Source organism: Parus major, chromosome 1 (genome assembly GCF_001522545.3).
Source record: "Parus major isolate Abel chromosome 1, Parus_major1.1, whole genome shotgun sequence".
NCBI lineage: Eukaryota > Metazoa > Chordata > Aves > Passeriformes > Paridae > Parus > Parus major.
In genome coordinates, this window is record NC_031768.1 from 90,410,340 (window position 1) to 90,435,537 (window position 25,198).

At 45.5% G+C, this 25,198-nt stretch overlaps 1 protein-coding gene across 5 annotated transcripts in view; it reads left to right on the forward strand.

Moving 5' to 3' along the window:
* Positions 1-386: 386 nt before the first annotated feature.
* Positions 387-25,198, forward strand: part of IGSF11 (immunoglobulin superfamily member 11) — a 103,888-nt gene continuing 79,076 nt past the window's right edge. For 2 of the 5 annotated variants that reach the window (XM_033517468.1, XM_033517469.1), the window contains exon 1: positions 387-479. In XM_033517468.1, coding sequence (XP_033373359.1) covers positions 407-479 — 73 coding nt within the window. In that variant the 5' untranslated portion in view covers positions 387-406. Of the gene's footprint in view, positions 480-9,700; positions 9,984-21,610; positions 21,733-25,198 lie in introns of those variants that run through there. The other 3 variants (XM_015643589.3, XM_015643611.3, XM_015643628.2) reach the window with 3 other exon arrangements.

The following is a 25,198-nucleotide window of genomic DNA, read 5'->3' on the forward strand; positions in this document are numbered from 1 at the left end:
TCCAGCCCTGCGCTGGACCGCACCTCCTCACCCCGGCCCGCGTAGCATCCCTACGGATGCGACGGTGCCGGCTTGGCGGGGAAGGGGAGGAGGGGGGAACCCCCAATTTGTGCGGAGAGAGGAGGAGGGTGGTGGGACGTGCCGCTGCGCGCCGGGACGGTGCCGTGCGGGGGGTGACAGCCGCAGCCCGGCGGGTTGCGGGGGCGGCTCGGGGCCGCCAGGCTGCGCTCTCGGTCCGGCCGCCGCGCCTGCCGCCCTCCCCGGGCGACCGGGGCTTGGGGCACGGCGGAGCCTCGCCGCGAGCGGGCGGTCCCGGGACGGCGGCGGCACCACCGGCGGCGGCACCTGCGGCGGCGGGGAAAGGCAGGGCTCGGCGGCCCGCTCCGCGCCCCTCGCCCGGCCCGGCATGACGCGGCGGCGCCCCGGCGACGGCGGGAGGTGGGTGCCGGCAGCCCTGGCCGCGCTCCTGGCCCTGAGAGGTGAGTGCTGCACGGGCGGAGCGGGGCGCGGCAGCCGGGCACGGGGCATCGCCCTGCGGCCGCGGGGTCGCCGCCGCCGGTGGCGCGGCGGTGCCCCGCGCGTGGGGAAGTTTTGGTCGCGGTCCCGCCGGTGATGCTCGGGAATGCGGCGGCGGGAGAGTGCTTTTGCAGGCAGGCGTGGGGAAGGAGCGCTGCTCTGCTCGGCTCCTTCCGCTGCCTCCGCTGCACCATCCTTCCTACTATTCTTATATATACGTATTTTATTTATGTTTTTTTTTTTAATTTATGATTTTTTTTTACGGTGCTGTAAAACTTGCTTTAAACTGGGATTCACGTTAAGCTCAGTTGTCTGGGCCTAGCCCTTTGCTAAGCTCACCTGTGTGGAAAACTCTGGTCTATCCCTCAGGCCCCGAGGCAGCAGGGAACTTTCCGCAGAGATGGTGACAGGCTGCTCGGAGCCCCCTGTGTCCCCCCCATCCTTTCCTCTGCCTCCTCCTTCCAGGCACACGGCGCGCCGCTCCAGCTCTAAGATACGTGCCGGCCCCCGGGGACGTGGAGACTCCACCACCTCCCGCCCCCTATAGCCCTTCCAAAATAAGGTGTGTTCCCTGGTCTCTGTGCGGAGAGGAAACAAATTACGTATGACAGATGCTACTCACATCACTTAGTGCTTCGCCGGGGAGCACCGGGAGGTGCTGCATTAAGGGCAGCAGAAGAAACTACCAAGTGCAAAATGTTCAGACTCATCTGTTGATCAGGTGGCAATGCCTCCTTCCAAGTAATGCTAAACTTTAGAGCAGCCTGCTCAGTTATGGTTTACAGAGGTCCACATGGCAATTTTCTTAAGGTCCGCCCTTTAATGCAGATACTCGCTAAGCAGTTTCACAGAGCTCTGCTCAGCAGTGAGCAGCCCACAGCTTCGAGACAGTTGGGCCACCTTCACTGCTGGGAAATTGGGAAACCTGCTGCAAGAGGTCCCTGAGACAGCAGGAGGACAGTAAGAAATGACAGGATCTCCCATGAGAAAACCAGAGATGTCTCAGCAAGGTCTAGATGAAACCTCCTCACAGTCGGCATCTGGGTGGAGTCTGCTGCTTGGCTAGCTGTGCCTAGCTGTCACTGCCCTGCGAGGCACAGCAGGCTTTCCCCTCTACCCAGGACCTGTTTAGAAACAAGTCTTGTGATGGATAAATGAACTTTTGACAAATGCCTCAGCCTCAAATGCACCCTGCGTTCCTGTCCTCAGAAAATGTTTGGGAGTCTGAGTCTCATGCATTAGCTGGAAATTGCACCTGCTGACTTCAGAGATATGAATTATGGAAAAAAGATAAAGTTTACTAGCATTAAGTTGAAAGAAATAATCTCAGCTTTCATACTTCACACTATTGATTTGCTTTTTGTCCTTTTCCCAATTTGGAAAGCAAGTTCAATTATTTTCAGGTTCTCAGTGCTACTTTTTTTTTTTTATCTGCAGACATTGCAAAGGTGTAAATGTCTATAGAGTTACTTGGTTTGCTCCAGTTCCAGGCATAAAAGTGGTGAAGTGCTTCTGTTGATGTGATATCACTGCAAAAACATACAACAATAATCAGATATAACGTTAAAATTAAAGGGGTATTTAATTATCCTTTTAAACAGAAAGATTGGCTAAATATTTACTTTTCTTTTTTTGGTTGAGGGCACACGAGGACAATGACACTGGAGACAACTAGGTGTGGACACCTTTTCCATGAAATATTTATCTGAAATAGTGTAATGGCTTTTTTTGCACTTTCCTTTAAGACTTCACAATTACCTGAGTGAAACCCCTGTGTCTCAAGACTGACTTTTTAAATTTTGTCTTAGGAAAAGTCTTTAGAAGATGGTGGTAGATGAAAATAGCTGTGATACACAGTTATTTCTGTGGTACACAGCATCGCCATATTTTCAGTGGTTCTTGAATTTGAAAAGAAAACACTGTAAGGGACAAGGAACAGACATACACCCAGGAAAGCTGATATTAAATTGGGAGTTTTTTTTTCTAAACAACATTTGCAGAAGATTAGTAAGTGTGTTTCTGCTCTGGGCTGCCAAGTATGGTTAGGAAGAGTGATTTTTAAATTTTTTTCCCCTTTTTGAGATTTTAGACTGGTTTAGAAGATAGAAGAAAAATGAGGGATCATATGCAAAGTGATACCTAAATTAAAAGTAAGATCTGAAACTGTAAGAGTGTATAATCAGGCAAAATACTTAATGCCAAAAATAAAGAAAGTTGTTGGGGGGAAAAAAAGACCTTGGAGGTCATTTCATCATTCTCACACTTTATACCTACAATAAAATAAAATTGGACTTCATAGTGACATTTAAGTCAATTATTATAGTGCCATTTTTAAATGTTGTTTTGCAATTTGTAGAATAACAATGATTCTTTCTAACTGGTGCTTGTTGTCCATTTTCTGGGCCTATTATGCCACGTTTAATGGTCTTGGGCCAAGGGCAGCATCTATGTTATCCCTCTAATACATTATAAGTGCAATAATTTCTTGTGGAAATATTTTCCCAGGAGAGATTTAGGGAAAGATAGGAGGGAATTCTCTTTAGAGCTTTGAAACCAAACCTGGGATTGCTAATCAATCCTCCTATGTCTCCAGAAATAGCATCCTGCAAATTGTCAAATGTGGTAGAAATCACACATCGGGTACAGCCAGAGTGCAGAACTGACGTGTTTTTTAACTGCATGGCGTTTGGATCCTGTGACACAGAAACGCAACAGGTGAGATTTCAGCGTGTTACAGTCCACTGCAGATGGATCTTGCAAGACCAGGGGGTGAGAGTGCCTGGCTGTAGTGGATTAATGCAACAGCAGGTCTACAACTCCTCACATGACTTTTTGGATTTGCCCTCTTGTCAGTCTGAGGTTCTCACAGCTGAATCTCTTCTGGCCTTGCAGCACCCTTGTCCTACCCACCTGTGCTGCCCAGCCCTGCTCCAGGTCCTCAGCCCTAGAAGGGGAGTACTGTGTCAGTCCCTTGCCCTTCCATGCTTTTGCAGGTTTTTTTGGAACAGATTGCCATTTGTGTCAAGCTGTGTGGTTTTGTGACGTGTAGATAAATCATTTTGCTCGTGACCTGACCTTGGTCCCCAGCAGTAGGCACAGATGCATTAACTACTTCTTTCTGAAATGGGCATCATTCCCTTATTTTGGAAACCGATTCTTTATCTTTGTTTCTTCAGTATTGCCTAAACTGCAATCTTCTTTTTATAAGATTCTGTTCTCAAGGGATCTCAGAGCGCCTCAGGAGCAGCTATATTTAGTTGCTCAGTAGTAATCTGGATGTACAAAGTATGGTATAAACATCTCTTTAACTTAGGAAACTTAGGAATTATTTTTCCTGCCTTCATGGGGGAGTTGTGTTTTTATTCTTGTACCAATACTACAGATGGAGAAAGCAAGACTCAGAGAAACCTTGTGACCCACTGAAGGTCAGTGGATGCTGGTAGTAGTCTAGAGTGTCTTGGAACAAACTGTAACCACAGGAGGATGCTTAAATTTATGCAGCAGGTTAAGCAATAATGTAATGGTCCTCTTTAGGGATGTTCACTACTAAATTGTGGTGAGTCATCTATATTTAGCAGGATGCTACTATCATCATGCTTTTTAAGTAAAGTGCTTTTAACACAGTTTATTTCAAGGAGAAGTGCATGCACTGAAAATCTGTTCTTTGTAGTTTCCTCCTTGAGGAGCATTAATGCTGCCTTCCCTTTTGTAAGTGTTCAGAGGAAAATTTAGCTCCTGGTTGTTTAACAGACAGTAGTGTAACAAAGACAGTTCTCTGGTTATTACTACCTCATGTTTGCACAGTTATTTATGAACATTGCCTAATTGAGAGTCTCCAAACTTACTTTGTGCGGGCAGTCAGTTTGATTTATAGAATGGAAAACTGATGTGTGCAGAGATGAAATGATTTTCTTGCTGTCAGGTAGGACATTTGCCCAGCTTCTCCTTTAGAGCAGTCACAATTATAGGGCTTCTGGTCATATGCCTTCCTACTTTATACTCGCAACTGTTTCATGTCTTGTGCACCAAGGAGAAAGCACAACATTTTTAATTGTGTGCAGTGAACTTTTAATGTTTTTTTTTTTTTTTTTTGGATTTGTTTTCTTACAAGTTTTCATCTCTTTGGTTTTGGAGGTCACTTGTGTCCTGGCTTCTGCCTTTTTATTTTTTTTTTTTTTTCACTGTTTGAGCTGGGCTGCTCTGTTTCATCTGGATTGAGGAATTTGGTTTCATTCTAAACGGAAGTAGAATTCAAATGCTTTGATAGTTTTGAAAGGAAATTTTTTGAGAGAGATTCCATCTTAGGACACTGATATTTAGTCTCCTTGTGGAGTTATATTGTTACAATACAAGGAAGTACCCTAAGCAAAAAGACATTTTGATGTGAAAAGTCAAATATTTTCATCCCAAAGATGCTTAAGTTGGATGTTTCTGTATTTTTGACTTTTTTCCTCCCTGTTTTTCTTTTGAAACACAGTTACAATTTTATAAAACATCCCATGTTCCCATGTTTGATAAGTTTTGGTTTAGTAGAAGTAGCTTCAGTAGAACTTTAGTGGTTGCTGCTTTTCATTTCTACAGGGCATTTAAAAAGAACAATGATAAAAACCAACTTGCAGCAATTGGTGCTACCTGTGCACACTCTGCCCATTATTTTTGCCGTCTTGACACATGTATACAAACACCATGTACACACATACGTGGCACTGCCCTTGTCCTTTCCTTATTCATTGTGCTGTAGAGCACTGTGCTGAAAGACAATGTTTCTAATTAAGAAATACAGCAAATATTTGTTAATATTTATTTTCCCTCCTGGAACAGTCACTGGAGAAATCAGAACAGGACTAGCAGGTTGAGCTTAGTCCTTTATTATTCGTGCATGTGCAGAGCCACAGCTCTCCTCCTGGCAGCATAGCAGTACTTGTACATTTGCATCTCTGCATGAAGCTAATTTTAAGTGTAATTTTGGTATTAGGCTGATCAGATCACTTACTCAGGGACAAAAACTTGTGCATTTATTTTCTCATACTCTCATGAGCCAGCCTAGCTATGAGAACATGAGCTGGTGGCTCACAAGCATCGGCAGGAGAAAGGCAATGTCTGAACTCCACTCCTCTGGGCTTAGATTTTACCAGGAATGCTGAAGCCAGGAATGTTGTTTGTGGGGAGGCAACGAAAGCCTGTTTATAATCTGTTGTGCATTTCTGCATCAGCCTATCTAAAAAGTCCTGGGCCAGGTTAGCCCACTGGTCTCTGCTGCCATGGCCAAACCCGGATGCTCCAACGGCAGGTGCCAAAACCTCCTCAGTGAGAAACTGGTTCCAACCATTTAGCAAAGAGGAGTCTGTTGTCACGTCTGTGCTACTCCTAGGCTGCCCTAGGAATAGTCTGGTGTGTGTATTGCTCTGGACTTCAATGCCTACACAACCCAATTTTCTTTTAATTTTAGGGGTATGTCCACACTCCACTTCCTTGCCATAAAATTAGTTAAGTCATAGTGTTCTACCACTGCAGAGTGAATAAAGCATCTGTCTCCTCCCCTTCCTCAGGCAAGTCCCCCCACTTGCAAAGCTGCAGAAGTAAAACTTCTGCCAGGGGCCAGGTTGAGCTGGGCTAACCCCTGGTGCTGTGTCCTCAGCTGGTGTCCAGCAAGGTGGGTGTGCAGTGGACACCAACACCTCGGCCTCCCGGGTGGAGAGGCTGCTGGTGGGCTGCAGGCTCAGCTCTCCCTCTGCCCGCTGCATTAACAGCCAGGAGCAAGTGGGTTGGAACACCCTCTCTACAGGCCCACTGGGGGGATTACTTCCTAATCCCCACTAATTAGAAGTTGGCTAACGCCTGGAAGCATGAGGGTATAGTGATGTTATGCTATTTTTCATTCAATTTTTGGGTTTTTTTTTTGTTCTACCTGACGAATCTGTGGATGTTCCCAGTATCCTTATAAATGCATGGGCCTCTGCAATTTCTGCTGAGCTCTTGACTTAACTATAACATGGGCTAAACATTCCTGGTAGTTAATTATTGGCTGTGTTTAGAAGCAGAAAAAGTAAAAACAGAAAAGGAAAATGAAAATATTTTCTTTATGTGTGGTAATTTCTGTTCAGTTATGCTGAACAACCTTTCTTTTTTTCTCTTGAAAAGCAAACACACACAAAAAGCAAACAAAATCCACAGAGAAGTAACTGTTTCACTTCTTCATTCCCATTTGATAATTTATTTCTATTTAACTCATCACCAAGTTAAATTGTCCCAATTTTAACAGTGCTTGACCAGTGTTTTTGACTGGTGAATATCAAAACCTTTCTTTGCTTTCTGCATTTTCAAATGTGCTGTGCAGAAGTAACCACAGCAATTCCAGCTGAGGGTGCACTTTCAGTGTTCATGGTGGCATTAGAATACTTCCAGCATCCTTCTTTTCAGCCTCTGCCTTTAGACACCCTGACAGCTTGCTTGCTTCTTTGACCACTGTTGTATGTTGAACAGATGTTTTCATTGAGCCGTTCACAGTGATACCAAGATATTTTTCTCAAGCGATTACATTTGAATTAGAGCCCCATGGTATATGAGTAGTTCAGATTATTCTCTCAAGTTCTTATTACTGTCCGTTTGGTAATGTTGAATTTCATCCTGCATTATGCTGCCCACTTGCTGAGCTTTGTCAGATCCCTTGGAAGTCTCTCTCAATCTTCTTTTGTCTCAGCCAGCCCAAATCACTTTGCCAGCTTCCTGTCTCTCTTCCAGATATTAAGGAATAGATTAAACCACCCCAGAACTGGTTAGAAACCTGGGGTAATCCCTTGTAATCAGGGCCAGAGCAAGGACAGGGGGAGAGGGGCTCCCATGCCTCTGAGCCTGGGCACTGAAGAGTGGGGCAGCAGCTCTGGACTCAGTCTGACCTCAGCTGGCCTGAACCCCACTGGGGGCAGGGCAAGGGGGGAGTTCCCACGCCAGGCCAGCAGGGAACAGGTCTGGCACTGAACTGGCATCCTGCCCAGAACAGTTTAGCAGGTGCACTTTGAAGTGACAGAAAATTAATTACTTAGTCCTATCCTTTTCCTTCCAAAATTAGAGTGGATTGCAGGGCCACAAATTCCCCTGAGCAGAGATCGAGCTAGTTTGTCTCCTATTGTGTACTTTTAGGGGCTTAGGGTATTGGACTGGTTTAACCAAGCCCTGCTGCCACTTCCAGGTTAGCCTCTCTTATGGAAAGCATGCTAACTTCAAGAACCACCTGACCTACCAAGGGCTTGCTTGTCTTTGATAGCAGTTACAGCCACTTGAGAAATTTCTTTTTTCAGCTGCTCTCACTTCTGGACTCGTCCCTTAAATGTACTGAAATGATTGGGTTTTGGCTTTCGCGGTTGGCCTTCAGTTTTGTTCTCAGTTGTAGTTACCATTTTATGAAGCAACTGTTTAGACCTAATCACTTGTTCCTTTTGTTTGGCTGTACAATGTGCTCTCTTGCTTCTCAGCATTTTTTTGTTTAGGGCACCGAGTGCCTTTTCAGTGATGATGCTGAGATTGCTTCAGTGCACCACAGTCCACTGTAACAACTTTAGTTCCCCTGCTTTTGGAGTTAGGCTGTTTGGACCGTTTATGCTTTTAATCGTTCTTTCTCTAACATGCAAGAGGCACAATGCAAAGTTTTGTTTCCGTTTTTCTCACAGGGATGTTAAATTTGAGTATGTAGCAGTCCCCATTACTTTGTATCTTTGTATCAATTGCGGTGTTGTCGCTTCTAAGTGTGCTGGGACAGGCTGTTCCAAGTCCTACCTACGCTCTTTTAGACACTGCAGAATTGTAACCTGCTGTGACTTTTAGCTAATTCCTGCACATGTTGCTGAAGTCACTATTTTTTTTTCTGTTTTCTTTGACTTTGTTCCTTTGCTCTCTCTCCACACTGTGCAGTAGATATTCCTTACCTGATCAGGAGGCCATAGGGAAATACAGGTTGCTTTAGTGAGATTTTTTTTTTTTTTTGTTAGCTTTTTTGCCTCTTCAGCCTTGGCTATCTAGATGAGATTTGTGTATCACCCATCTTGCAGTTTGATGTCTCTGCCTCTTTACCCACACTGGATTTCCAGGGCAGGAGTCTGTGATGAATTCTGCAGCTGTGGGCGCACAGACTGCAAGGCATGTTGGACACTGTGCAGGTTGGTATGGCTGTATAAAGAGGTTGTTGCATCTTGTTGTAGGGGCTGGTTCACTGCATCAAACCTGAAGTGCTTCTTGGAATTTTTTGCTCCAGCTCTACACCACCTGCTCTGACCTGTGCTCCCTTGTGGTCTATCAGCATTAGCTGCACTCTGAAATGTTTGGTTTAGAGGTGATATCTCAGCAAATACAGCTCTTCTTCTTGGTTAAAAGGTCCCTGGGAGCTCCTGCAAGGAATGCATCACTCACTCTGCTGCCTCTCACTGCCTGTGCCAGTGAAAAGGGCCTGGAGCTCCCCACAAGCCTTGGGGAAGGAGACAGGCGTGGGTGGAAGATTGCTTTAGTGAACCAAAAGGTGATGGAGGGCTTCTGCAGGGCACTGCTGAGCTTGTGTGATTTCTGGGCTGCTTCCAGAACTAACTGTGTGGTTGATCTCCACTGTTTGGTGGGGTTTGTTGTCTGAACATCTCCATTGGTTGTGGAGCTGCTCGTGTGCAGGCCTGCTTGGCTTTCTGGCTGCTTGAGCTAGTGACTCGGAGAGGTTAGGAGGACCTTGGCTACTTGGCAGAGGGACAGAATGGCCTCAGTCTGTCTGCAGAATCGTCATGTCCTTGGCTTGTCAAGGGCAGCTCTTCCTTTTGCCCCTGAAACAGCTGGTGCGCCCTGGGCCCTTATTACGGGACTCATCCGCAATCAGCGCCTCCCTCTCCTGTGCTGGAAATGCATCGCACACGGAGAGCAGGCTTGTGTTTCTCAGCTGCACGGAGTAGCAGCAAGGCTGTGCTTTGCTTGTTCTTTGGGGAATGCTCTGTGCTAGCTCTACAGTAGCTTTTTTGCATAGTTTCATCTGTTCTCGCTGCTCTCGCCCTTATTCCCAGTCGCTGTTTTGCCTTTTTTTTTTTTTTTCCTTTTGCAAGACTGCATTTCAGCTGCCACATTGACAGCAGTTGTCTGTTTATGCACAGAATAGGTACAGCGCAGGCAGGCTTCTCCCACCCCCTTGGTCCCCATCCTCCAGCCCTCCTGCACTACGTGCCCTGTCCCCCACAGCTTCACCCTCGCCGGGAGCTCCAGCCCTGAGCCAGAGGGCTCTCAGCGAGGGGACCGCTGCAGGTGAAGGGGGGAGCTGAGCCATCCCACCGCCGCCGGCTTGTGTTGCATCCTAATTGCAAATAGCCCTTCCGGCGTCAGCAGTTTGTGGCAATAATTGACAGGAGGTGCCGGCGAGGTGCTGAGTCAGAGCGAGGTGTGCTTGCCAAGTCACTGCAGCAGAAGGAGTCCGATCGCCTCGTGTGGAGGGAAGCCAATGGACGGTGGGTTTCCTAGCTGCCTTTTGGGCCTCTTGCTTTCCTTTCTCTGAGGCTGCATTTCAGCAGCAGTGATGCTATGCATGTAAGGGAAGAAGCAGGGGATTGGGGGAGCTCTGTATTTTTTATTTTTCCTTTTAGGTTGTATTTTTTGGTTTGGTTTTTTTTTTTTTTTTGGCTGTGAGCAGTGGGATTAGGGGATCTGGGCTCTATTCCTACCTGCTGCCAGCACTGGGTTTCTGTGCTGTCATTTCTGTGCTCTGAGCAAGCAGAAGGGGTAGAAAACACATGTTGGGGGGTAGTGTCGAGAGAGTGGCCCTAGTGACAGATTGATGTCTCCTGGGAGAGAAAAAGCAGCATGTGACATCCTCAGCTGGGCAAGGGGGATAGCTATACAAGCTGAAAAAGCTGCAAAATAAAATTACTGAAAAGGTGTTCTGTCCTGTCCTTCCTGAGGGTTGTTTCTGCTGCAGTGTCCTACCATTTATTTAGGGGTTTGAAATTGCTCGTTTGACATGCAGGAAGATGAGTGCTTGTGCTGTATACATCTAGCACCTGATGGACCTCCAGGTCAGGCTCATGAGAGCTTTGTCATTTATCTCTGACCTTCTTGCATATGGCTAACATCAGTGTTTATACCACAGCTGAATATGTCCCAGAGGTCTGGATTCTTTCCTTTTCCTTGCTTCAGGGTGACTTCAGTTGTCTTTGTCTTCCTCCCTCTCTGTAGCACAGGGTACCTTTTTCCTACCTTGGACAGAAGTTGGTATTTGTTTCACAGTGATCTAAATATATATGTCTACTGTGTGCTGCCTTTGTAGGGAGAGCGTACTATTTTTGCTTTTAGTAACCACTTTGTGGAAAGAGATGAGGAGCATGAAGACAGAGGCCCATGTATTTTTCAGAACCCTTCATATCCATGCCGCGTTCTGCCCACACACTTTTTTAATGCTAATCCTTGTATAATCTTTCTCTTCACTGACTCAGGTAACAGCCATGTTATGTAGATCACCATGCAGCTGATGGAGAAAACTGAGGCCCAGAGATGGGAAGTGCCTTTGCCGTGGTCATGCAGGATTCCCATAGCCAGCGTGGGGTTGGAGCCTGCATCTCCTGACTGCCAGCCCATGCCTTCCCCGCTGGACAATGCTGCCTGTCCACTCATTTAATCAGTGGCCTGCTGAATACTTTTCATCCTGAGTTTTCATGCCAGTGGCTCATGGGTAGTTATAGATTCTGAGTCTTTAGAGAAAATCTGCACTGACTAAATCAAATGTGGCTCTTCTTCCCACATCCTTGTCTTAACCACCTTTATGATGAATATTTTGCATGGGACCCCCACAGAGGGGTGGCCCTGGGGTCACTGGTGAGGGGACTGTGTGTGCAAGGTATCTGTCCTACTCACCTCCAGTTAGCTGCCTGGTCACCTCCTGGGTGCAGTCTGTGACACTGGTGGCAATCTTAAACTTGATCTGTGCCTTGAGGATGCTTTGGAGGAAATCCTTCCTGACTGGGTTCTGCTGCAACATCAGTCAGGGCTGGTTTGGGAGGCCCAGGATGGTCTGCTGCATGACTGGCCTGCCTTCAAGTTGTGTTTCTGTGTGAGTGTTGCCCTGTGTGGTGGAGATGCGCTAGCCAGGGTTCTCCTATAGAGAAGAGTGAGTCTGGTCCTCAGGCACTGTGAAGTATGTTCTTCATTGCTTAAGGGAACCCTAGTCTCCATCTGGTCTAATGAAGCTCTTCTTCCTTATCCACTCTACACTTGTGGTGTTGCATCACCCTGAAAATAGAAAAAAAATAAAGCATGTTCTCTTACAATTGAGATTTTATAAGATACCTATGGGAATTAAGCACACAATTCCCTCAGGTTCTTTTTAAAATTCCTAGCTGATGTGAATTTATGTTGGCAATAAGCAAGAGTGGAAGCAGTCCTGTCAGCAGAGCCACAGCTATTCTCCCTTTGATGTAGAAACTGCTGCAGTAAAGCTTATTTAACTTTGAGGTCTGTGTGTCAGGACCTGCAACTGGAGGAGCCTCCACAGACTGGATGACCTTTTCAAGAGGTCTCTGATGTGAGTGGACCCCATGCTCTTGCTTCCTCTGGGGGTCTTTTCATGAACTCAAAAGTTCTTTGGAGGTACCAATGTGTAATAACACTGGTGTAGGGCCTCTGTGGTGTGCTAGGCTTGACAAACGCACCTGACATCACTGGGACAAGGACTGAGTCTGCTATGAGTCAGTCCAGGATGATGAAACTCTGCCAAACCAACTTTTCTTTCCTTTCCAAAGGGTAAAAATGTGCATGGATGGTGAAGAGTAGCATTTAATTGCAACTCGCTGCAATAGAATTTGCTTTGGAGATAGCTGAGAGATTCTTCTGACAACGGCAAGAATCCTTTTTTATTCTCTTTCTCCATAACCAAAGAATGACAACTTGTATCAGTTTTCCACAGATGGAGAAATTCAGTGGCAATCATTATAATTAAAAGTAAACAGTTATGATATAAAATAATAAAACAACTGCTGGAGACCAAACAAGTAGTGGAATATAGCTGTCACTTAAAACAAATCAGGACACAAACAAGAATAAAAAGCTGCCTTCATCCTTGGTTATGAGTGACAACCCTTTCTGAGATTTTGTTTTCATGGCTAAAATTAATTTCATAGGTTTCTTTTCTTTTTTGTTCCTCTGGCCATATAGCCAGGGCACAGCTGGCAGCTTCTCTTGCAGCTGCAGGAGGGAAAAAGCAATTCAGGTGGGGATGCTGCTGACCCTGTGATCCAGTGCAAAGCCAGTGGGTCGCAGAAGGCCACTGTTGTCTCCTGCCAGTGATCTTCCAGCTTCTCCTCACCCCTTTCACCTTTATGGAAAGGTTCACTGTGTGGCTTGATAGACACAAAGGGATGTCCAACTCTCATTGTGAATTTATGTGAAATGGGCCCAAGTTGTGGAAATCTCATTAAATTAGCAAACTGTGTAAGGCTTTCATTCATTTTGGCTTTGCTTAGAGTACAATTTGGATTATTCTCTCAGATTTGAAGAGTTATTCAGCCTCGGAGCTCAAAATCAACTTACAGGCTAAAATCAGACCAGGTCTCCTTAGCTTAGCTTTAAAAACCGAAATGTACTACACTCAAAGTCCATTAAAGCCAAAAGGCTGTCTTAATGCATGTGCATATATATAATATATAATAATGCACATTTAACTGTACAGTCAAAATAAAGCAGCACTGGGAAATGCATAAGTTAATGATGCCTTGTTATGTATCCTGTATCATTTATGGCACGAATCCTGTATCTTTTATGGCATGAATTTTATAGTCTAAGTGGTAGTAAGATTAGAGGTAGGTGAATAATTTATAACAAATAATTTATTTAATGAATTCCTCTTCCATTTCTATTTGAAAATTGTTTGTGAACATCCTGCGGTTTCTTTACATTTTACTTATTTGAAGTTACTTACTGAATAGCTTCTACAAATAATATTTGACATGCCACATGCTCATAAGATGATTTGTTGTTTTGGTTTTTTTAAACTGTTTCCTAGGAGGGGGAGCATCATTTCAGCTGCAGGTTTGGTTGGTCAGCATTGATACAGAGAAAAATTTCATACCATACAATTTCAGTATCCTGACAGCTCAAAGTAATTGCTAGAATTAAGCAGTTTGTGAAAGGTATCAAGAATTAGCTGTTACTTTTTAATAATTATTCAGACTGTTTGTGTGGATAGGCAAATTCAAAACTCACTTTTGCCAGTGAGTGCTAAAATTGCTCAAAATGTGTTACTTCCTTGTACATTTACGTCACTAAATTAGAACAGCTTCAGAAATGAACAGAACGCTCTGAGGTCCACAGTCAGCAGTGTGCTGTGCATATGCCTGACTTCAGGCATATTCCTGAGTAGATGCATAAGTGGTGGAGTGGCAAATTATGAACTTCAGCATATGTTTAAGTGATTTTCTGAATTAGGGACCAAAATAGAGAACAAAGCAAATTTATCTTTCATGAAAGTGAACATACAAGAGAATTCTGTTTTCTCATTTGCAATTACACTGTGTCTTTCAGATGGGGAGTGTGGGGGAGTGATGATATAAATGTTGAATTAAGTTGCAGTATTTCTGATTTCATCAAATACAAGGCAGTTTATCTGAAGTTTCTCATACATGTAACTCTGTGTTTTTTTTCCCCCTTAAATATTGGAGGAAATAGCATGAAGAATTGAAAAACAAATAAACAAAACCTCAGCTATTAGTTTCAGGTTTTATTTATAACTTCCTCTTTTAGGACTTCTCAGATTTCAGAATATTTTCCATGTACTTTTATTGGCTTATCATCCCTGTAAAGAAAAGTTAATTTGGAAACATTAAATAATGCTTGACAAAAGTAATGAAAATAATGCATCACAGAAAGAAAATTTTCTGTGTCTGCAAGGAATAGGTGTGAGTTATTTTAGCACCTTAAAGAACAGTTGCAACAATGTCAGCTGCTGAAGGTGTACATTTTCGTGTGCAACTTTTGTGGACATTGTGTAAAGCAGCTTCTGAAGCTGCGTGAGACACTCTTCAGCTCTGTAACACAGGTGACACTGAAGGCAGAGTTAAATAGCTCTTAAAAAAAAATAAATGTTTTTTTTTTGGGTCTGTGAACTAGTGAGACCACATATTCTTCTCATTCTTGCCTTCAGGCTGACCTGTGTGGGGTCTCTTACATGAAGTAGAGGGTGGAGCATGGCACTGAGTACCTCACCTGTGCCTGTCCATCTAGTGTCATGAACCTTATGAAAAGAAAACGAACGTGTTTAAGGCCTTTGCTCTTCCTTGTGTCCCAAGGAAACAAATGCTTCTGGACCACAGGGCCTGTGGACCCATTGAGCTGAAGTAGCTAGCAGAAGACCACAGACAGTTCAGGAGAGGGTGGTCTGGGAAGCTAGGAAAAGCCATCTCTGCGTCATGGACGATGTGTGGGATGCAACTGCAGAAAAAGGCAGTCAATTTTGGGTGAGAAAGAACAATTGTCCCTGTTGACTTGCAAGGGCTGAAATGACCTCCCTGAAGCAGAGAATCAAAGGAGTGAAGTGTTGTTCCTCATGCCAATGATCAGAAATGCACCCAAGCCATGCTGTGCACCAAAACCCCAGACCAGACATATCAGAAGACAGGCCTGCCAAATGTGGTCATCAATGTCCATCTGTGTTTGTACGCAAGGGACTTGCACCCATGAGAGGAAGGCTGCTTCCAAAGAGAAGGTTTCTGGAGCTCTGTACACATTTATTGCCCTTTATGTGATGATCTAGATCCCAGTCTTGTACACATGGAAATGAGTGGGGGAGTTCCAGCTTCATGTGGTAGGGAAGGTGAGGGAACATTTGTCAGGCAGGAGAAAGGAGGCCTGGATCTGGACCAGGAGTGTGTGCTGCAGGGAGGACTGGGCAGTGCCTGGACCATGCATTCCCTGGTCTATATTCCTATTTATTGATCCATGCCCCTCACCCACTTCTCCTCCTCCATGTACTGTACTGTGATTCCAGCCTCAGGGCTGGAGAGGATCCTGTAGGAAAAGCTGGCAGTATAATTCTTAATATTGCACTGACAGTCTTCTCTCCTCTTTCTAAATGTTTCAGAACACTAATCACATGAAATATATCCAGGCTTATTGCTCATCCCTGGCACCTTTTATGACCTCAGTGATGAACATTAAAACATTGAAACATTGAAATTAAAAAGTGATAACTGGTACCAAATCAGGTAAACAGCCAGTGGCCCCAAAAGTTTTCCATGTGTCTGAACACAGTGCAGGGATGCCTTTAGCAATAAAAGAAGTAGCACTGCATTAGGTTTACAAGGGCAGTGATGCTATACCCCACAAGGGCTGTGGCACTTGTGTCTATGACAAGAACGGCATCAAGAGACTTTTTGAAGTAATTGCATCCTCATTATTTTGGGACCAGAGCCTGGTCAGTTCAGGAAGGTGGGAGATCAAAGGCCACTTCTGAATTTAGCTCACTTTCATAGAGCCTTGGGACAAAAATGGCAGCTGTGTTGGTTTGAGAAGAAATGTGGCTATGTCTCCATTCAGTGGCTAGTGCCAATGATGGTGAGTTGGCATCCCACAGAAATTCAGTTTTATTTGGGGTGATTTCCCAAAAGAATGATGTGGCAGATGGGAGGCTGCCTTCTTAAAGCTGACTTTTACAGAGGTCTAAGATGTGTCTTGTCTTGTGCCTTTCTGTCTTGTTCTGTCTTCAGTGTTACAGATTTATTAATAGTATCAATAAAATATGATATAGCAACAAGAACAACAACAATAATAATAATAATAATATCAACAACAATAATGATCATTATTATTTACTATTTTACACTCCTGTGGGAAAGACCCTGGTTATGCCAAGTGGTTCTGCTGTGACTCCAATGGGATGGTGCACAGTTGCAGACCTAAATGGCTATGGCCATACATCATTGCTCTCTGTGTCTCTCTCACAGTCAGCCAGGACAAGTCAAAAAAGGCAAAAGGAAAGAAAATAGACAAATTTCCGCATCCATAGCAGCTGGAGTGAACGCCAAACAGATGGGCTCTTCCACCCCGATTATCCTAACCTCCTAAATATAGAAATACAGGCTTTTTTTTCCCCTTCTTTTCTATTTTTTTATAAATTTAAATTACCCGAGGGGGTGGTGTTAGCTCACGCTAGGGCAGTGCTAACGAGTGCAAATAGAAGTCATCTGCTGACAGAGTCAGATCGCGGCTTCTGCTCATGACTATCCCCCCACCCTGCCCACACACATTTTTTCCATTGGAAGTGTGGGGAAATGATAGGGGCTGAAGCCATCCTCTCTATGGGCTGGGGGAATATGAATGTGTGCATGAAGAGGCTTTTATTTCAAATTGTGTCAGTACTTATGCAAATATACAGAGTAAATAAACACCAAAGAATATGGTTAAGAACTACACGTCCTTGCCTCCTCCTGCAGACGGTTTGGTGAGTAGATGGGGTAGCAGCACTTCAAGTCACTGGAGGAGTTCACAGCTATTTTGGTTATCATTGCACAAGCACACTGATAGATATAGGGTAGAAAGGTGCAGGGTCTGCTTTTTATCATGTCCCAGCTCGTGCTTTTTTGCAGCATGTAGAGAGATTGGAGGGATGTCTTCTGGCAGCAGGCTGGTTGTGCCTGAACAGCCTCATCCTTTTTGTTCTGCAGTAGTTGACATCAGCAAAGCAGCAGCAGGGTTGTGCTTTGTGTGTGATTTTTTGGACTTCTTTTGCTGTACTGAGGACTCGAATAGGAAAAGTCTGATTTTTTTTTTTTTTCCAGTGGGGAAGTACACCACCTCACCAATGCTGTGTTTTGCATTCATTACTTTAAGATTACCTTTGCTCTTTCTAGCCCCAGGGGCTGCATTTTATACCTGTTATCAGTCTTGACCAGTCTTGGAGAGCAGGTAGCAGGAGGAGGTGCTGCCTGCACAACATAGCAGAGGAGCGTGGGGCTGTGTCTGATCCCTGCCCTGTTCTACACTTGCACAGTGAAGAGTGCACGCACCTGGGTCTTGCTTTCCCCACCTCTAGGAAGGGAATGAATGACAAGGGCTTGTTTCTGGATGTTTCAGAATGCTGTCAGGAAAAAACATTATGTTGGTGCTGTATCACTGTTATCACTGTAACCACAAACTAAGATATATAATGAGGATAAAGCTTAGGAGCAAAACTGCCCTGACTTGGGGCCCAGCCAAGCAGAACTGCAATGTTTTCCCCTTGTCATTATGTACAAGGGTGTGTTGTGCTCTGTGGATGTATCTGTGCTACCATCAGTGCAGATATACAAATAGACCCTGTGTAAGACTTCAGAGACTGTGAAGAGGTTCTTTATCTTATGGGCTGCTCTCCATGTAAGGCTAGCATTTAGTTTATTAAAGCTCCCAAGGCTCATTTTGCTTGTGTGCTCATGCTCTCCTGCAGAAACTCAAATAGCTGCAACCTTAACCACAGGTGCCAGAGTGCCATATGTACCTTTGGGTTCTGTAAGATCTGCATCTTCCTTGGAGGTCTCCCATGTGCAGGAGAGGTCAGGAGCTTTTGGAGGAGGCTGGCTGGGGAAGGCACGGAGTTTGCACTGTTGAAGAAGGCCTCTAAGAATAAGTTCATCCGGCAGCTGGCAGGGTGACAGAACCACAGGAGATCCTTCCTTATGGCAGAGGGATGAAGCTGCTGATTTCCTGAGGTTGCAGTGCAGAGGATTGTTATTCTATGTCTTCTCAGGATAGGGTGATTCTCTTGTTTAATTGAGGTCATGCAGAGTGGCTTGTCTGGACTGTGAAGCACACAGATGCTATAGATACTGGGTAGTGAGGCAAAAGCAAATAAATACATCTGGAAGCTTCCCCTGGAAACAGTTTGTTTTTTACATGGTGGAGGTTATTCCACCGATAATCAGCCCAGCTGGGGCTGTGCTCAGTGTTTGCACTGTGTCCCCTAGAGCCTGGGTGGCTGTGCTCAGTGTTTGCACTGTGTCCCCTAGAGCCTGGGTCAGGAAAGGGCTTTGCAGCTTGGATGCAGTGGCAGACCTGTGCTAGCTTCCACGCATTTGCTTAGGACTCAGGATAAGCTCTCACAGATACTGCATATGAGGGATCACAGTCAGAGGCACCTAATTGGCTTTGCAGGAGAGGAGCTTTGGCACGGTTTCTTCACTCTGATTCACGAGTGGCTGTATCAAACCTGGCTGGCACAGCGCAGGGTCACTCGAGCATCTCCGTGCTGTGCACTTGAGTACTCCTGGCCACAGCAGCTCAGGGGTGCAGGCACACCCGTGCTGGCTCTGCACACTGCCTGCTTGGCAGAGCTGCCTCGCTCAGGCTTCCAGCTGCTGCATGCTGGTCTGGCCCTCGCAGTGGCTGTGCCCTGTTCATGCTGCTGGAGTCACGGCTCTTTGGGCTGTGCTCACCCTGACGGAGCCACCACTGCATTTCTGCACCCAGGGCATGGCTAATCCACAGCCGGCTTGGATTGTCTCTAGGGACACAGACAGCATTTTTAGGATTTAAAAAAATAATGGTACCGCAATCAGAGGCTTGTGTTTAAGGTTGCCTGGTTATTTTTAGTTATGCTTTTCACCTTTTCTTGCTTCAGTTTCAGTCTTGATAAATGTTGTTAAAAGTCCCCCTGGTTACAGTTGTTGCCCCCTGATTAGCTGTGATTTTTGTGATTGTTGTCCTGTTTTTGTTTTGAGTCACTTTACTATCTTGCCAAGATTGAAAGAGATTGTCTGGAACTTTCCTATCCCTGGGTTCTAGCTCAGACTGACTTTGCATGGAAAATTTTACCCTCCTTTCTCCTATTTTTCAGAATAAGTTGGGGGGGTGGGAAAGGGCTCCTGCATATAGGAAAAGGGAAATGCTTTCTTTTGAATGGTGCCTTTCCACCATGTTGTGCAGCAGGGCCTGGAAATGCAGCAGAAGGGTGATCTGCGTGCTTTTTGTCACCTTTGAGGCAATCTACTTGAATTAGGCTAGATAAAGAGACTTTGAAAAATCAAATGTGATTATCCATGTGCTCAGCAGAGACAACACAAAATTCATTGAGGAAAAAGCCCCAGAGTTTTTACCCCTTGCAGCTTCTTTGTGTGGCTGGGACAAACCCAGAGCTCCCCTGCATATACCATAAACTGTCAGTGGGAGCAGGGAATGGGTCCGTGTGTCCCTTACCTGCTTGGGAGACTTCTTTTGTCATACTTGGAGGGGGTGGAGAAGAAAGCCACCTTCCTCACGTTCAAGGAGAGAGGGAGCTGATCGGGAAGGTGACCAGGGCAGGGAAGCCTGCAGACTAAGGAGCATGGTGAGAATGGGAATGCATCGAAGGATGGGGGGATGAAGGGAGGAAGTGGATCCATATGGGACTGAACGGAGAAGGACTCACTGGGAGTGAGTCACATTAGTGGGTTGCCCCCCAAGCCTTTTCTGCTTCAGGCTGCACCAGCTCTCCCAGCTTCTCCTGGGGGAGACAGTCACCCAGAGGGATTGAAACTGGGAGTCCTTATGATGGATCCTTTGGCCTGATGAGGCTCAGGAGAGAGAGTGGCAGGATGAGTCTGGGCCTGGCTGTGTCACATCCCAGAGGAACTGAAAAACTAGAAGAACTGAGCACCCTGAAAACTTCCCCAGAGGCTCAGCAATTCTGAGCTGGGAATTGAAGGTATACCACAAATATAACCTACAGTCACACATTTATTGTAAAGCCAGTAAAAGAGGATTAAATGTAGGCTCAGTTTCTGTCTGTCTTGAAGGTCAAAAGAAACAGGGAGAAACAAAAGTCCATGATTAATTTATTTGTTTGTTTTAGTACTTAATCAGCTATATTTTAGAAGTGCCAGTAGATATGGCATCTGTTGCTGTTGCTTTCCTGGCAGCATCTGGGCTGAATACCTGAGCTGTGTTGATACTTGAGTGATTAGACAGTTTGTTTATAAACTACCTTGATGAAGCCTGGTGCTTGCCCCACAGAGGTTAAACAGGAGGTGAATTAACATAATAAGAAGGTAATAATGATTAATCATTGCTACATTAGTAACAAGAAGCAGAAGCACATTTTTAAAATTGGGATCGTTTAAATTTCTATGAAGTAATTGCCACTTTCATACTTTCCCTCCAGGTATATTACATTTCTGAAATGTCTCCTGTCCCTTCTGTGTGAGACACTGATTACCTTGGCAGGGGTCAAAAGATGCTTTTGGGACAATAGTGCTTTTTCCTGCTTTTGTTTTTGTTCAAAAGAGTGGAAGTTGAGGGCAAAACGGTGTCTTGCCTGGATGTGATGTGTATTTTGTAGCAGCTGTTTAACCCAGCCTTTTGCACTGAAATGACTCACACTAACTGAACTTGGGCCCTACAGTAACTCAGCAGACTTTTGCTCAGAATCCATAATTCACAGACAAGACAGATGATGTATTTCAGGGATTGGGCAGAGAGCCACCTGTACAGCATGAGGGAAAGTGAAATTCCCGAAGCACCTTCCTCCTGTGTCTCACACTACCTGGGGCTGCAGCAGGTGGATTGGAGGTGAGAGGTGAGGCTAATCAAACACAGTCCTAATAGCAGTGTGATGGCAAGGCATTATCCCTCCCTTCCCACTTGTGCTTCTCCATTGTGGAGAAAAGGCACTAAGGCCTGTGAAACATATGCTGAGATCACCATGCTTTGTCAGCTCCAGTGAACTGGATCTTGCTGCTCAGTAGGGTCTGTAAATACTCTTTGCTGTGCAAGGAAGCTGTGGTGTCTGGCTGTCCTTGTCTGCTTGCTCCTAAGTCTTACTACAGGCAGGTTCAGCTGCATAAGTGTTTGGGAGATGTCTGTTTGCTGCGTGGTGTTCCTGGGAGCAAGGAGGAAAATTTTCTATTTAGCTTTCCTGGTTACTTGCTGTCAGATTGTGACAGGACTCAGCACCCTGTGGTCAAGGTTACTGACCACTTTGAGAGCTGGTGCAGGCAGACTAACTCTCTCAAATGGGAAGGGTTTTTTTTCCTTTAAATCATTCACCAAGTGATTGTGAATCGAGTAAATTATTTTCAAATGGATCCTGAATTGAGAGTAAATAATTTTTAAATGTGTGTTGTGAAGCAATCACAGATAGTAAAAGGGCTAGAAGGGGCAGGCATTGCCTGGAGATAACTGAACTGCTTTCTCCTACAAGAATCAATGGCAGTAAGAGATTTCTTCTCTCCTTTCCTGTCCTCTGACCTCCAGGTGCTTTACTTGCATGTAAGTAGCTATTGAATATATGGCTCTTAATTCCTTGGGGAATACACAGCTGGAGAGACAGTGTTCATTTCTCTGCAGAACACATTAGTCTCTCCCAGTGTGGAAGCTTAGCTTTTTAACCATAGCAACTTTCCTCCCACCTCAGTGAGCCTTTTGTTCTGTCCATGGCACTTTGTACTTTATTTTAATGGCTTGGATAAAGACTTTCTTACCTACTGGTGGAGTTGGAGAATGGCAGACTTCTGGGAAAACGAGGCTTTCCTGTGTTTGTCCAAAGTTCTATTTCCAAGTATGTTCCTGTTGTCCATTAGATAGCTAAAAAACAGAGTGAATGAGAAACACAGTGAGAAATTACTGACTAAAGTGAATGGATAAGGTGGGCAGGACATATGTGTTTTATTTGTTTCTTCAATCCTTTCTTTTTACACTTCCATTTTGAATATATGCCCCTTGGATGATATAGGCAGTTCCTGGCGAGCCAAATTAAAAACCAGAGTTCTGTGTATCATTTCTTTTTTCTTGTGGCCTGTGATCTTGTCCTGTGATAACTGAACTTTGGAGTAAGTCTCAGTGAATTACTCTGAAACTACAACACCGAAGAAAAAAAAGCCAATAGCAAACCCCAACTTTTTGTTTTTGCTCATGACTAAGATAGGAATATGCCAACTAAAGGTTATTTTTAGTTTGTCTTTTTCCAGTGCCCTAGCTAAACAAACCATGCATGGGAAAGGGATGCCATCAAGACTGGAAGAGGAGATATTTCCCTTCTTGGTCAAGCCTGACTGAAGATGGAGTCTGGGATGAGGAGAGAGAAGATGATCTCCTTTGCTGGGCTCTGTAGGACAGCTATTAACTCCCAGGCTCTTGTTGGAGTTGTTCACCCTGGAGAAGAAAAGGCTCTAGGGGGACTTTAGAGCACCTTCTGGTACCTGGAGTGGGCTACAAGAGAACCAGGGAAGGATTTTTACAAAGGTATATTGTGATAGGATAATGCCTATAATTCCATTGAAGGCATTTGAATGCTTTCAGACTGAAAGAGAGTAGGTTGAGATTAGATATTAGGAAGCAATTCTGTACTGTGAGGGTGTGAGGCACTGACAGAGGTTGCCCAGAGCTGTGGATGCCCCATCCCTGGAAATATTTGAGGCCAGGCTGGATGGGGTTTTGAGCAACCTCGTCTAGTGGAATGTGTCCCTGCCCTTGGCAGGGGGACTGGAACTAGATGGTGTTTAATATGCATTCCAAACCAAACCATTCTGTGATTCTACCTAGAATGAATTTTGACTGATAGCACCGCAGAGTAGCACAAGCACAGCTGTGAAAATAAAGCCACAGGTTGGCTTGTAGAATTTCCTGTGATTGAAGTCATAATGTCTCCTCTTAATTAATTTAATTCTGGTTTAATTTATTGAGGGTTTGCTTTGATTTACTCCATTGCTGAATTGCTCACTCAGATGGCTTTTGTGAAGAGCTGCTGTATTTCCTTGCAGACTGGAAAGTTGTCCTATAATGTAATAATCCAACACAAGTTCCTGATGATACTACCCCCCTCCTCTCACCTTGTTCCACTCCTCCACCAGGGGAAAAAAATTGAAAAGGAAGGGATGGATCCACAGGTTCTAATGCTTAAAGAGAAGCAAGACATTTTTTGGAACCTGATAACCATTTTTGCATTGAGTTATCAGCACATCTCTGCACCAGACCTGCTACAAGACCACGGGCACAAGGCCTTATTCCTTGGAGCTGCTATTCCTCAGTGTGTAACGTGGCTCATTTGCGTTTGGGACATGCTTTTGGGATCATGGGTGTGTTAGATGCCCAGCCCTACCGCATTTGCTTCCCACGGGGCAAGTTACACCGGGGGCTCCCGTGCCTTCACAGGCAAAGGGTTTTGTTCTCCCCCTTCCAGCGTCCTCTTGTGCCATGTATGTGCCGGAGAGCGTCTCCCCCCTCCTGCATCCCCGTGCCCCTGTATCCTTTTCCCGAAACAAAGTCTCCCAGAGATCTTCTTGTTGTTTGTGAGGAGCCAGCAATCCTCCTCCTCCTCCTCTCGGCTGGGTGCAAGGCCCTGATTTCCATTTGAATAGCAGGCTTTCTGCTGAGGCTTCCCCAGCGGCCCGGAGAGCGAACAAGGAGCCCACTGTTCCCGGACGGGATGTTCAGCCAGCCCTGACGTCCCTGATGGCCTCAATGCAGCTTTTCAGCCCCTCCGCTGAAGCCCAGGGCGCCGGGCTGCTGAGGGACAGGCTCCCGGCCCTGGGCACCATGCCACTCATTCTAAGCAGTCCCAGCCTGTTCCCACTTCTGCCTTTATGGTCTAGCAGAGGCCTGTTTGAGTTGCAGCTGGTTTTCGTGTGGCACCGAGGCAGTAAAAAAGGGAGGGATAAGTCAGACTAGAGTGGGAGCAGGGGATAGGATGAGATAGGGTCCTTTGCCAAAGGCTTGAAGGATGAGCGGGTGTGAGCCTGTATCCCGGCCAGGGCTTCTGTCTCCTTAGCTCGTGCTGACATCTCAGGTCAAAGCCGACCTGTGCCTTGCTCCTAAAGTTCCCTTTAAAAACCACATCCTGCCATGCAGCAAGCTCTCTGGATTGGCGTTTGTTTCCAGACGTGCAGGTGCGCCTCCCCATCTCCAAGGTGTCAGGGTAAAGGCAGGACAGAGGAGTGACATCTGAGCTGCCCTGGGACTGCCGAGAGTGTGCAAAGCCTCCTGTCCCATCCCACCACTCGGAGCCTTTGTCAGGGCTCTCTCCACACTGAACTGGCTGGGCTTGAAGCACCAGAGTCCTGTTACTACAGTCAGATGTGGATGAGAGCTGACAGTCCTCTGCTAATTTTTTTTTAGTTTTTCCTCCAGATGATGGTGGTGCAGGTGTCATGACGGATTGGTCTCCACCCTCCACCAGGGGGAAGCTCCACATCCCAGAGAGGTGTGGAATAACTTGCCTACTTCTCCTGCTGTTTTTAGCATCCAGGAGTCCTTGGTGGCATGAGAAACCCCAACTGGCAAGCCATGAAGAAGCTCCAGACACTGCTATGTCCCAGGCTGACTGTGGGTGCTGCTTTTGTGAATCAATTTTTGGTTTTTGGTTGGCTTTTTTCCTCTGTGGGCAGAGGTAAGGGATTCCAGGTTTGTTTGTGTTCTTCCCCAAACAGTGTCACACTGATGACATTTAAATTCAGTGGAGCAGGCACAGAAGGGGCAGCAGCAGAGCAGGCTTCCCTCTCTGCTGTAGGAAGAGCCAGCTGGAGCGTGGGGACAGTGATGAGGCCAGGCAGACCTCTGCCAAGGCTGGCAGCAAACAAAGCCCACTAAAACTGGTTACAATGTGTTAAATCGCTAGTTCACAGTAGACATGAAGGAGAAACCTTCCTCTTCCGTGTGATTGGGTAAATTGCTCGGAAGCAAAGGTAATCATTACTTCTGGAAACAAATTTTAATGTAGCTGCACCTCTTTTTAGCTTTC